At 39.3% G+C, this 13,733-nt stretch overlaps 2 protein-coding genes across 3 annotated transcripts in view; one reads left to right on the forward strand and one right to left on the reverse strand.

Annotated features, from left to right (window-relative positions):
• The window catches only part of LOC307101074 (modulator of smoothened protein-like), a gene marked incomplete at its 5' end in the record, with an annotated part of 35,054 nt that extends 29,201 nt beyond the window's left edge, over positions 1-5,853 (reverse strand). The window contains one exon of the mRNA XM_079773789.1: positions 5,755-5,853. Coding sequence (XP_079629915.1) covers positions 5,755-5,853 — 99 coding nt within the window. The remainder of the gene's footprint in view (positions 1-5,754) is intronic.
• Positions 1-13,733, forward strand: part of SLC16A7 (solute carrier family 16 member 7) — a 165,599-nt gene that overhangs the window by 88,604 nt on the left and 63,262 nt on the right. For both annotated transcript variants that reach the window (XM_079773635.1, XM_079773634.1), the window contains 2 exons: positions 10,635-10,766; positions 13,436-13,682. In XM_079773635.1, the coding sequence (XP_079629761.1) occupies positions 13,466-13,682 (217 nt within the window). In that variant the 5' untranslated portion in view covers positions 10,635-10,766; positions 13,436-13,465. The remainder of the gene's footprint in view (positions 1-10,634; positions 10,767-13,435; positions 13,683-13,733) is intronic.

Raw genomic sequence — 13,733 nt, forward strand, 5'->3', positions numbered from 1 at the left:
GGAAAATCCTGGGAACATATTCTTTTAAAGCAAAAGACAATATACTTCAATATTTTAATCATGAGAAATGAAAAGCTATTCAGATGTATACCATGCTCTGAGGATGTCATACAAGAGCTTTTGTGGAAACTAAATTTTTATTTAGAAATTGAATACAATTCTATGCACATTTAAGGAACTAATACTTGACCTTTAGTAGCCTCTAGTATTTAAGTAAGCACATGGCCCTGTCTGTTTACATATTAGAATTTCCTCACTTGTTACTTTCAAAAGAACTTTTCCCATAGTTTTTAGAACCTTGGAAAACTTGCTCAGATACTGTCTATCTGTCCATTAGTTATTTTTGAATGGCAGTAGCATTTTCCCAGAGAAAGGGAGAAATATGTTTTTCACATGCTAAGTTTATAAATAGGACTATTTTGGTGTCAGAGAATCAAATATGAGCTGAAAAGGAACCTCAGGGAACACTTAATCCTATTCTATTTTTTTTTTTTTTTTTACAAAAAAAGAAAACTAAGAACCAGTGTGAAAGTCACTTGCTCAAAGGGTTACAACACTTTATTATAATACTGTGACATTTATTGTGATATATGTATTTAAATTATTCAGTGTAGTATCTCTGTACATCACATAAAGCAAGTTACAGGACACTGGAGTCATTCTAATCACTTGGTCATTTTACAATTCCAACAGTCACTATTCCTTTATATTCAGTCCTTTTGGGACCACGCCATTGATCATTTCTTCACCAACACTCCCACTATTTTGCAAACTGAAAGAATTTACTAGTGTCTGACTTAGGCCTATAAAGAGGATATTAAAGCTGAAACCCATTAAAATGAACCATCCAGTGAATTTAGAGAAATGGTATTTGTCAGGATTCTAAAACTTTGAAGGAAAGGACTGTGGAACTCTTAGGAACTTAATCAAGTTATTAGTTGTGTCTTCTACTATACACAATAAATGAAATTAAATTAGTGTTTTTATTTTTTGCTCATAATCATTTGTCTCCTACCCATGCTTCTCATGCTTCCATACCCACTGACTTTGAGCTAAGCTATCCTATCTAATAAAAGAGCAATATGCAAATTAACCATCACTCCGCTACTCACATAAGCCACGCCCACCAGCCAATCGGGAGCGAGTATGCAGATTAACCCAAACAAGATGGCTGTGACCACAGAGAGAACAGGAGGCTTGGGTTTCCCCGGCAATGGAGGAAGCCAAGCTTTCCGCACACCCTGGCCTGCCTTGGCCTCCACTCCAGGCTGCAAAGTTTCAATTATAGAAGATAAATAAATCCCAGATACCAGGGTCTCCGCTTGGGTTGCCGGGGGGCGTGGCAGGCCTGCAAACCACCACAGGCCCCTCACCCAGGCTGCCCCATGCCCCAAGGAAATCCCCACCCTGATCCAGGACACCCTTCAGGGCAAACCAGCTGGCCCCCACCCGTGCACCAGGCCTCTATCCTATCTAATAAAAGAGTAATATGCAAATTGACCATCACTCCAACACAAGATGGCTGCTCCCATGTGGACACAAGATGGCCAGCAGGGGAGGGCAATTGGGAGGGACCAGGCCTGCAAGGGAGGGCAATTGGGGGCGATCAAGCCTGCAGGGGAGGGAAGTTAGGGTTGACCAGGCCGGCAGAGGAGGGAAGTTGGGGGTGACCGGGCCTGTAGGGAAGGTCAGTTGTGGGGGACCCAGGCCTGCAGGGGAGAGCAGTTGGGGGGGGGGGGTTAGGCCTGCAGGGGAGGGCAGTTAGTGATAAACATGCTGGCAGGGGAGCAGTTAGGCATCGATCAGGCTGGCAGGGGAGTGGTTAGGGGGTGATCAGGCTGGCAGGCATTAGCGGTTAGTGGCAATCAGGAAGGCAGGCAGGCGAGCAGTTGGGAGCCAGCAGTCCTACCGGGATCGGGCCTAAACAGGCAGTCGGACATCCCTCAAGGGGTCCCAGATTGGAGAGGGTGCAGGCTGGGCTGAGGTACACACACCCCCCCCCCATGCACGAGTTTCATGCACCGGGCCTCTAGTGTATATTATAAAAAGCCAGTGGCTGTAACACCGTAACAACCAAATGACCAGTCACCAGGAGGTGCATTGATGGGTCCCGCGGCGGTGGCAGTGGGACTCTGGGCCTCTCGTGATTTCACATGCTGGGCCTCTAGTATGACAATAAAATACAAGCCAATGAGCCCTAACCGGTTTGGCTCAGTGGATAGAGCGTCGGCCTGCGGACTGAAGGGTCCCAGGTTCAAATCCGGTCAAGGGCATGTACCTTCGTTTCGGGCACATCCCCAGTGGGGAGTGTGCAGGAGGCAGCTGATCAATGTTTCTAACTCTCTATCCCTCTCCCTTCCTTTCTGTAAAAATTCAATAAAATATATTAAACAAACAAACAAAAAAATACAAGCCAATGATGTACACACCATGTCCAAGAGTAAGCTTTAAATGCATTTGAATGTATTGACTTTATACCTGTAGTCCTTATATTCCAATATGAGAACATGTCCCTTTAGTCTAGATCCCTAAAAATAAAAATCTGTTTGAAGGTTTGCTAAAACACCATAGCCAACCAAAGCTATAGCTGATCCATAGCCTCCAAGTAGCATGAAAAAAAATAAGTATCTGTTGTAAATCCTAATTTTTTGTGGAAACTCCATACTGTTTTCCACAGTAGCTGCACCAGTCAGCATTCCCACTAATAGTTGGATAGAACAACAAAATCTCAGATTGGGCATGTAAAACAAAATCCTCAAATATATAGCATGGGTTTTAGTGATGGGCAGCTGGTGGTCAGGACCCTGCTAGAGGAGGTAAGAAGAATGATAACTTGTGTTAGGCAGCAGCAAAATATTTCATAATACTTTTTGCTATGGTATCTTGAAAGCCATAGAATGCACACAGTGCAGTTGGGGTTCTGGGACAAGAGATTTGGAGAAAAAAATATGGGTAGCATGAGTTGTCTGTTATTAGCTACTAGAGGCCTGGTGCACGAATTTGTGCACCAATGGGATCCCTTGGCCTGGCCTGTGGGATCAGGTTGAAACCAGCTCTCCGACATTCCCTGAGGGATCCCAGATTGTGAGAAGGTGCAGGCCAGGCTGAGGGACCCCACTGGTGTACAATTGGGGCCAGGAGGGACTGCGGGAGGGCTCCAGGGTGTGTCCGATCCATTTCACTCAGTCTTGATTGGCCAGACCCCAGCAGTAAGCTAACCTACCGGTTGGAGCATCTGCCCCCTGGTGATCAGTGCACGTCATAGCAACTGGTCAACCGGTCAACTGTCTGCACCCTGGTGGTCAGTGCACATCATAGCGAGCTGTTGAGCAGCCTTAGCATATCATTAGCATGTTTCACTTTGATTAGTTGAACAGATGACTGGATGACCAGACACTTAGCATATTAGGCTTTTATTATATAGGGTGTTTAATAGCTACTAGGAAAGGGAATGAAACTTTTCATCTTTGCACACAGGGATGAAAAGAGAAAAGGGACAAGCCACATATTACAGAGCTTGCAAGGTTGAAGAATACATTTCCCCCCAATCTTTAGTCTGGTAAAAGATCCTCAAGCGTGGCCTTCTCTAAATTCACTGGATGGTTCATTTTAATAGGCTTCAGCTGTAGTATCCTCTTTCTTTTTTTAAAAAAAAAATCTTTTTATTAATTTAAGAGAGGAAGGGAGAGGAAGAGAGAGAGAGAGATAGAAACATCAATGATGAGAGAATTGTTGATTGGTTGCCTCCTGCACAGTCCTTCCTGGAGATTGAGCCTGCAACTCGGCCTTGTGTCCTGACCGGAAATCAAACAGTTACCTCCTGGTTCATAAGCCTACGCTCAACCGCTGAGCCACATCTGCCTCTTTCTTATAAAAATACATGTGATTGCTTTTAGAGACCACCTGGATAATCCAGGATAAGCTCCGCTCTTCAGTTCTTTAACCTAATCAGACCTTTTTGCTGTTAGTCTTAGTCTGTTGGAGTTGCTATAACAAAATAATGTTGACTGGGTGCCTTTCTGAAGGCTGGAAAGTCCGAGGTTAAATAGGTGCTAGCAGATTCGTGGTTCATACATGGCCATCTTCTTGTGTCTTCTCACAAGGCAGAAGGGGTAAGGGAGCTCTCCTGATGGCCTTCTATTATAAGGGCACTAGTCCTATCTCAGCCTATTCATGAGGGATCCACCCTCATCACCTAGCCACTTTCCAAATTCCTCCTCACAGTGAAAATTAGATTCAACATATGAATTGGGGGTGAGGGTATGCACAATCATTTAGTCTATAGCATTCCACCCCTGGTCTTCTACAGTTCAAGTTCTCTCTCATGCAAAATACATTTATTTCATCCTAATAGCCCCAACAGTCTTATTCCAGGATCAGCTTACAATTCAAAAGTCCAAAATCTCATCTAAATGTCATGGAAATCCAATATGGGTAAGACTTTAGGTATAATTCATCCTGAGGCAAATTCCTCTCCAGCTGTGAACTTGTAAATATTTCAAAGTATAATGGTGAGGCAGGCATAGGATATCTACTCTCATGCCAAAGGGAGAAATAGGAAAGAAGAAGGGGGTAACAGGTCCTAAGTAAACCCCAAACCCAACATTAAACTTTAAGAGCAAACAACATTGTCATAAGGTCAAGTATAAGCTTCTTTGACTGGATGTTCTGCCTTCTGGACTCACTGGGGCTGTAGTCTCACGTGACTCCACGACTCTCACGGGTTGGAGTCCACTGGTTCTCCAGGGCTCCCCTGGGCATAGCCTAGTTGGGGCTGTCTGCAGAGCCCCATCCTCTGCCTGGGCTCTACCCCTGGTATCGATGGCTCTTCCTGGATGGGTTCCCAAGCCTGCAGCTCTGCCAGGCATCTTTTGAAATCTAGGTGGAGACAGCCATGCCCCCATGGCTCTTGCATTCTGCATGCAGGCAGAGATGGTGGAAGAGTTTGTAAACCATGAAACTTTATCCTCCAGAGCGGTGACCACAATGACCCCATACTCGGGGCCACTGGAACTGCACCTGGGGCAGCCAGGGGGCTCAGTGCTGGAGTGCAGAGAGCAGAGCCAATGAGTGAGGCAGCACATGCCAGAGTCCCACATGCTCAGACAGACCCTCCTTTGAAACCACGTTGCCCCTGGGGCCCTGGTACTCTGGGCCTGTGAGGGATGAACAGCTTGAAGGATTTCTGAATTGTTTTGGGAGCTATTTTTCCACTGTCATATAATAGCTCCGGCTTCTGTAGAGACGTATGACTAATCTTGTGGAATGGTGTTTTGTCCATTCCTTGAGTGTTTTTCTTTTTACCACACTTTCTCATTCTTTTCAGTATGGATGGTCTGAGAACTTTCCAAATATTTAAGTGCTGCTTCCTTTTTGATGAACAGTTCTGCCTTCATTTATTTCTCTCTTCTGAACATTTTGAATAATGCACATTAAAAAAAATGTATTCTTACAAATTGTTCTGCAATCCAAATATACAATAACTTGGAAAACAACATTTAAAAAACAAAAGCCTTGGCTTGGGGGGTAGGAGTAAGCTGGAAGGGGGTAAATTTGGGGTGGGGGTGGGGGGGCATATGTAATACCTTCAACAATAAAGATTAAAAAAGAAAAGCCAATGTAAGAAGACAGATCAAAACAACTAGAACAGTGCAGGTTTTATATGGCTCTGACTTTACAGTTTTCTTACTGCATCATCAATGTCAGAAATCTGTTCCTTCAGCTGGCTCCATTTCTTGCGATTTAAGGAAATACCTTTTCTTCTGGTTTCATGTCACTTTCTGGATCCATCCAATATTCTCTGATATCAATTAGGACTTTTCCTTTCAAGTCCCGAACGCTGATAGACCTCATTTTCCCAATCTGAAACATTCTCTAGTGCTTAGAAGATGACGGGCTCTTGAAGCTTCAGTAGTCTTTTACTTCTTATTTTATTTTACTTTTTTATTAAATTAATTGGGGTGATATTGGTCAACATGAACATACAGGTTTCAGATGTGGGTTCCAATGTTACAAGATCTGTATATTGCACCATGTACCCACCACCCAAAGTCAAATATTCTCCTGTCACCTTATATTAGGACCGCCTCCTCCCCCACCCCCTTCTGGCAACCACCACAATGCCGTTTGTGTTCATGAGTTTTAGTTTTATATCCCACACATGAGTGAAATCAGAGCTTTTCAATTTTAGCTTTTTCTGACTGACTTACTTCACTTAGCATAATGTTCTCAGGGTCCATCCATGTTGTGGCAAATGGCACTATTTCATCCTTTCTTGTGGCTGGGTACTATTCCATTGTGCATATGTGTCACATCTTCTTTACCCAGTCCTCCCCTTGGGGGACACTCTGGTTGTTTCCATGTCTTGGCCACAGTGTGTAATGCTGAGACAGGTATGTTCGCTCTCTCACCGCTCCATGCTCACCCTGCTGGACTCCCCGCTCCCCTGGCCCCACAGCTCTCTGCTCCTCCACTCTGCCGAGGGAAGTGCCTGCTACTGCCAGCTTTCTTCCTTCTCCCTGCAGGCCGAGCCCTGAGCTTTTATCTCTTCTCATTTTCCCATTTAATTCCGGATGCCCACCTTTACGTGTTTCAGTGTGCGGGTCTCTCAGGTATGCATCTGTGTTGAGCAGGTTTCTTTGTTGAATTATAGATGGTTAACTTGTTGAAATGTCCAGGAGAAAAGAAAAGTTGAGCCCTTATGCTGCCATTCCTCTGACATCACCAGTCTTTTGCTTCTTTATACGTTTTCCTGAAGAAACTTGCTTTTTCCTCTTTAACTTTTTGTCAACTTCACTGTCAGAATCGCTGCCAGAAGCGCTTGAAGAAACAAGTTCCTTTGATTTGGGCAGAGCTCCGCTCCTGCAACCGACCACCCCTGTGCTCGCTCTCTCTGACTTCTTCCTCTAAGGAGCCAGGAGGAATCCAGGCCACCTCTTCCACATTTTGCTTAGAAATATCTTCAGCTAAATGTCCAATTTCATCACAACTTCTACAGTAGAAGTTAGAAGATGATCATAATTCAGCCAAGTTCTTTTCCACTTTATAACGAGGACTGTCTATCCCCCATTGTCCAATAACATTTTCCTCATTTCCATCTGAGACTTCATTAGAATGGCCTTTATGTTCTGTATTTCTACCATTTTCAATTTAAGATGACAGGCATTCTTTTAAGAAGATCAAGACTCTCTCTATAGCTCTCTGCTTTTCTTTCTGGGCTCTCACCAGAATTGCTCTCAACAGTCCATTTACAGGCAATAACCTTTTTCTAGTATGTACCTCAAACTCCCTGTTACCCAGTTCCAAAGCCACTCTCACATTTGCAGGTGTTTCAGGGAGCTCTCTGGGACCTCATTTATGAGGGTACTAACTCCATTCATGAAGTCTTCACTCTAATGACCTAACTGCCTTCCAAATATCTCATCTCCTAATTCCATCATATTGGAGATTCGATATTAACATGAGAATTTTTGGGGAACACAAATATTCAGTGTATAGGACCATGTAAAGCATATTATAGATCTGGGGATTAGGACAGGACATTAACATCCTTTTGGCAGTCACTATTCAGCCCACTATAATTGTCTTTTCAAAATTCTGGAAGTATAGTATTAGGGGAACTGTTTAGTATGGGATATCAATGTCTAATTTTTCATAAATAATTCTGAGCTGGTTCATATTATTTTCCCTAATTTGCCCATTATAAAAACAACTTTAGTTAGTTTGACCCTTATTACAATTAACATTTTCAGAGTCCTTTAACTACAGCTATAATTTACATCTAAAAATAGGTTTTGTGTTACTGACATTTTGTGGGCCAGGCACTATTGATACCTCTCTTGTCTATTTGTCAAAGTGAATCAGTCAGTAGGATTTAAAAGATGGTCCACTTAAAAACAAACAAACAACTTTCCAGGACTAGATTCCAATTTTAATTCAGTTATGTGTTGAAAAAGAAAATATTTGGTTCAGCTTAATTCCTGTTATAAAATTGGGTGAGTTGTCACCTAAACTTAAACATTGTACATTAATTTGGCATTCCTATATCCTTTTATATAATAAAGAGGAAACAGAGAGCAAAGGAGCATATTAATTCCTTTAGGTGAAAACAGGCCATTTTAGAGGTAAGATGTAAAGAATAACTTGTGCTTTATCTCTAAACTATCTTAAAAATTTATTGAGAAACCAATAGTCTCCTAACCACTATTGATTTAATTTGGGACTAGTTTGCTAAGTACATTATTTCTGGACTGTATTTTGAAACATAAACTTCTGGATGCCACAGACCAGGGGTGGGGAACGTCTGGCACATGTGCATGCTCTATAAGGCCTGCAAAATCATTTAGTCTGGCCCTGCCAAATCATTAGGGGTGAGTTAATTAAATGTTTGACCAAGTACAGCAGGCTAATTTTTAAGTTGATAATTTTGTATGGCCCACAACTGATGTTATAAACATCCAAATGGCCCTTGGCAGAAAAAAGGTTCCACACCCCTGGCATATACTATTAAATTGATGTATCCCGATTTAGATTTGGTAAGTTGAAGAAATAATTATTCATAAAACATGTAAAGAAACATTCTGATATTCTGTACAACTGAATGAGAAAGACCCTTGAATATAATACTAGAGCCTAACTATTGACCATCGCTGATATTTTCATTACTTTTTTTTTTCTTAATTCTCACCCAAGGATGTGTTTTTATTAATTTTAGAGAGAAAGGAAGGGAAAGGGAGAGAGAGGAACATCAATGTGATAGAGAAACATCAACCAGTTGCCTTCAAAATGCACCCTGACCAGGGATCAAACCCACAACCTGGGTATGTGCCCTGACCAGGAATCAACCTGCAACCTTTCAATGTATGGGATGATGCTCCAACCAACATAGCCACACCAGCCAGGGCTAGTTTCATTACTTCTTTATCCTAGATCTTCTTCTTCATAAAGTAATCAGCCCAGATTGATTTCTAGAAGATAAGGCAAAGTTCTTGGGGGTTAGCATATCCTCCCACATAAGTTTTTGAAAAGCACTTTGTGGGAGTTCAGAATGAGCCACCCCAATATGTGCCTCTGTGGTGTGCAGATTACTTTGAGCTAAAGGCAAACCTAGTCACAGCTCAGAAGAAACTTCTGCCCCTCCCTTAACTACCTAGAAGGACTTGAATTAGAGGAGGCCGGGGGGAGGTCAGTGGGACAAAAAGAGAGAGACATATGTTGGTCTTCTATTGTTTTTTGTGTTGTTGTTGTTTTTTTTTAGCCAAACACACAAATTCTAAAATACTATCTTTTATTTTTAAAACTAAAGGACAAGATATGCATTGTATAACAATATCTGCATAAATGTGTATAAAATATACTGTATTAATTGATGTAGAGAAAGGAATGTAAAATCTTTCATTATTTCCATTTCTACCAGGGGGGAAAAGCTCTAGATATGGATTGGTCTACACTATTTAGGTTAAGGTGCTGTGATAATTTTATAGAATTTAGAATGTGGACTTGTCAAGATTTCTGATGGAGCTGCTGTGCTTGAGTTATCTGGCTTAAAAAAGTCACCAAGGCTCCCAAGGATGTGAACCTGTATCCACTGCTGTGACCCAGAGTTAGGAGATCCATTTAGGTGAGCTCATCATTCTCAGCACAAGTTAAAACTTTAATTTTGGCTTTATCTCTCAGATTTTATCCATGATTTTCTAATTTCCAGTCTTCATTGTAGACGCTTCCCCTCAGTTAGTTTCTCATTGACTTGGCTACTAGAACGCAGACCAACCTCATCTGACCTGGCGGCTGGTCGGCTTTCACTCACCACTTCAGGTCAGGTGACCCTGGATGCAAGGCAGGGGACTGGTTATGTAATAGGAAGAGTTGACTTTTTCTTAGTGTTAATCTAAGCAAGGGAATGTTTGGGCCAAACCAAATAAACTCTTAAGTACTAGCTGCTATATAGTCATCACCAGATTTAAGATAAAATAAAGATATTTGATGTATTAAGGAGGGTTAGCAGGTTCATCTGTCGCCCAGTCTTGATTAGGAGGTATGAATTCTAAATCAGAGGATTCCTAAAATTCTTTTCTTTCTCATGACCCTGTCTGTCTCATTGTAAGACATGTGTATTATTAATAGTATTTCTAATACTTTTCTTTTAAACTTTCTACTTACTTTCATTGTCTTTGGGTATTTTCTTTAAATGAATTATACTAAATGAATGCCAATAAATTCCCTTCTCATATTAGTGGATATATAATCTATTGTTGCTTATTGTTTTAAAAACTAATTGTTCATACTTTAGTTGTCCTTTTAATGGATTGGCAAAGAAATATAAATCTAGATATATGTGTATATGTGTGTGTGTGTGTGTGTGTGTGTGTGTGTGTGTGTGTATGCAAGATGAGGCAAAAATGGTTTATAGTTGTTCATATGGAAAATAATAAAAAAATAATAAATAATAATACATGAATAAACTTTGTGTTTTGCATGCTCACAACTGTAAATCTACTGTTGCCCAATCCTGTATATTCAATTTTGCTCATTATTAAACCTTGGTCACAATGTACTGTAATGAGTTATAGCTAGTGGCTCCAATGAGGCTTGTAGAACTCAATTATACATGTAACCCGTGTTTTCTATTTCTTTAGATAATCTGGAGTCTGCTCTACCTCTCTTCCTCTGTATTGCCTTCATATATCACACTTCGAGGAATAGTGACTGGATTTACCAAGTCCACGTATAAACCAAAGAAGTCTGTTCAAGTGTGAATCTGTCAACAGGTAAAGTTATACTCTGTTTTCTTGATTATGCCCACAAATAAAAGCCATAAATTGTATAAAATATTATAGAATTGTGCATGGGAAAATAAATGAATCCAATGAGTGTGTATGATTTGGACCTTGACTATTAGTCATCTCAAGAGTTGTTAATAATGAACAGGTGACAAACTTGAAAGTATAATTTTTCAAGGGTTAATTGGTCTTGGGTTTACTTCGCAATGATTTAGTTAAGGTGAATCTGATTTCAATTTATATGGAAGAAACAAAACAGGTAGAAGATAAGGAAGTGTTAAGAGGTATATAAATAGTGACTTGTAATTTGTAGTATGCGATTACAATTAAAATTAAGGAAATATGCTGGAAATAGAAAATAAAAGATCATATACTAAGATAAACTGCTAAATTGTGCAAAGAGAAAAAACAGCTCAATCATATAATGCTTTCACTTTTTCTTTTTTAAATATATTTTTATTGATTTCAGAGAGGAAGAGAGAGATAGAAACATCAATGATGAGAGAGAATTCTTGATTGGCTGCCTTCTGCCCACCCCTCACTGGAAATCTAGCTGGCAATGCAGACATGTGCTCTGACCAGGAATCGAACTGTGACCTCCGGGTTCGGGCAATGAGTTCATTTTTTCTGTGAGCATAGATTTCTATCTGTAAAATGGAAATCTCAACCTAGCTCATTAGTAAATTTTAATATTAATATTTATAACATAATTTAATATTAGTAAGTTTCAGTATTATTCACTTCATATGATTATCTAAAAATATAGAATTAAAATTAGTTAGAAATGTTATTATAACTTTTGAAATGACTGGAAAATAAATTATCCAGTTGTATTTTTAAGTGTTTACTATAGCAGATGTAATAAAAGCTACAAGAGTTTAAACTCATGAATTAATAATGAAAGTTTTTTTTCCCCCTTTATACAAGTAGGATAATTGCAGAATAAGGACTTTAAATTTCATAATTATTTTTACACTCTGGTAATAAAACAAAGTAGATGCCCACATAAATGCCCTTTGGTATTTTCCTTAGTATCCCTCTATGTCTTAAAAAAAGATATTTTCAAGCAATAAGAAATTTAACTACTTTAAAATATACTAACAAACTTCACTAATATGTAAATTCAGATTCTTCAGACAACTTTCAAAGGCCGATTGCTGTTTCCAGCTCATTTAACACACATGTACAACGTCTTTTTCTCTTTCATTCTTAAGTATTTATACTTTTAAAAATACATTATTTCCAGCGTTCCTGTGCTGTAAGCCGAAATTCAAATTAAATATATAGATAATTTTGGTTATTGCCAAGAAAGCAAACATTATTACAAAAGCAGACTATAAATATACCGAAGACATTCAAATCTTCATGTCATCAGCGTGTATCAATTAATAGAACAGGGCAAATAAATGGTGATCAAATACTGGAAGTCCTAATCAAACCAATTACACAAGAAAAAAATATCAAAGGCATCCAAATTGGAGTGGAAGAAGTAAAATTGTCTCTGTTTACAGATGACATGACCTTATTCTATAGAAACCCAAAGATTTTGCCAAAAACTATTGGAACTAATCAGTGAATTCAGTATTAAAGTTGCATAATCCAAACCAACATTGGTGTTAGGGAACAAAGTTGTTTGTAATGTAATATCAGTTGTATGAAATGATGTGTGATCATTGTTTCCACAGGAGAGTGGGTTGTTCTACACCAGTGGTCGGCAAACTCATTAGTCAACAGAGCCAAATATCAACAGTATAACGATTGAAATTTCTTTTGAGAGCCAAATTTTTTAAACTTAAACTTCTTCTAATGCCACTTCTTCAAAATAGACTCGCCCAGGCCGTGGTATTTTGTGGAAGAGCCACACTCAAGGGGCCAAAGAGCCGCAGTTTGCCACCACAGTTCTACACCATAAAGCAAACAGTTATGTTCCTCGGCATATCCAAAAAGACAGTACCTTTCTTTCAACAAACAATAAAGTACTATCCATTTGACTAAAAGAATATCATTGCTACAAAAAATACGTAAAATCTTTCATTCACAAATTTTCCTAAACCTATAAATTAGAAATTATATGGTTGCAATTCCAACATGACCTAAGTTAATTTTAGGTCATTTAATGCAAGTTGGAATTGCATTAAAATTAACTTAGGTCATTAGAACGATACAATTTATAATCTTATAGGGTTAGAAAACAGATCTATGCTGAAATATTTTTAAGTACCCTCAGTTATTTTTTTAAATAAATAGTTATATAAAAACTCAAACATTTTGGATTAAAAAATTTTTCAGTTTTAAGTGATGCTAGCTCCATTTTCTTTATACTTAGAAGTCAGATAGAGATTGCTTTTATTTTTTTATTTTTTTGGTTGGTACTTCAATACAGATCTGAAATGTTAACTTCTCTTCAAGTAATGTTTGCTTCCATAAACAAATTAAATGCTTTTAAGTCCTAGCACATAGCAGTCAAAGTTACATACCTCATTTCATTTTCAAGTACCTTTTCTGAAAACTTTCTGAATACAAGGGTATTAAAAAAAATATTCATGAAAAATTATATAGTTGTAACTGTAACTGGAAAATACTATTTTAATGTGATCAAGAGTGAAATGTAAAAATTAAAATAGGGTTTAAACCTGTATTTCATTATTTGAATACAGGTTACCCGAATTTCAAAGAGAAGAGCAGAAATGCCACCACCTGCAGGTGGCCCACCACTACATCCACCTCCTGATGGAGGATGGGGCTGGGTAGTGGTTGTGGCATCTTTTATCTCCATCGGATTTTCATACGCATTCCCCAAAGCCATCACAGTATTCTTCAAAGAAATTCAGCAAATATTCAGCACTAGCTACAGTGAAATAGCATGGATATCATCCATTATGCTGGCTGTAATGTATGCAGGAGGTAAGGTTCTTTTGAATAAATATAATTCTGGATTAAGAAAACAATTCGTCC

Source organism: Cnephaeus nilssonii (genome assembly GCF_951640355.1).
Source record: "Cnephaeus nilssonii genome assembly, chromosome: 6".
NCBI classification, from domain to species: Eukaryota; Metazoa; Chordata; class Mammalia; order Chiroptera; family Vespertilionidae; genus Cnephaeus; species Cnephaeus nilssonii.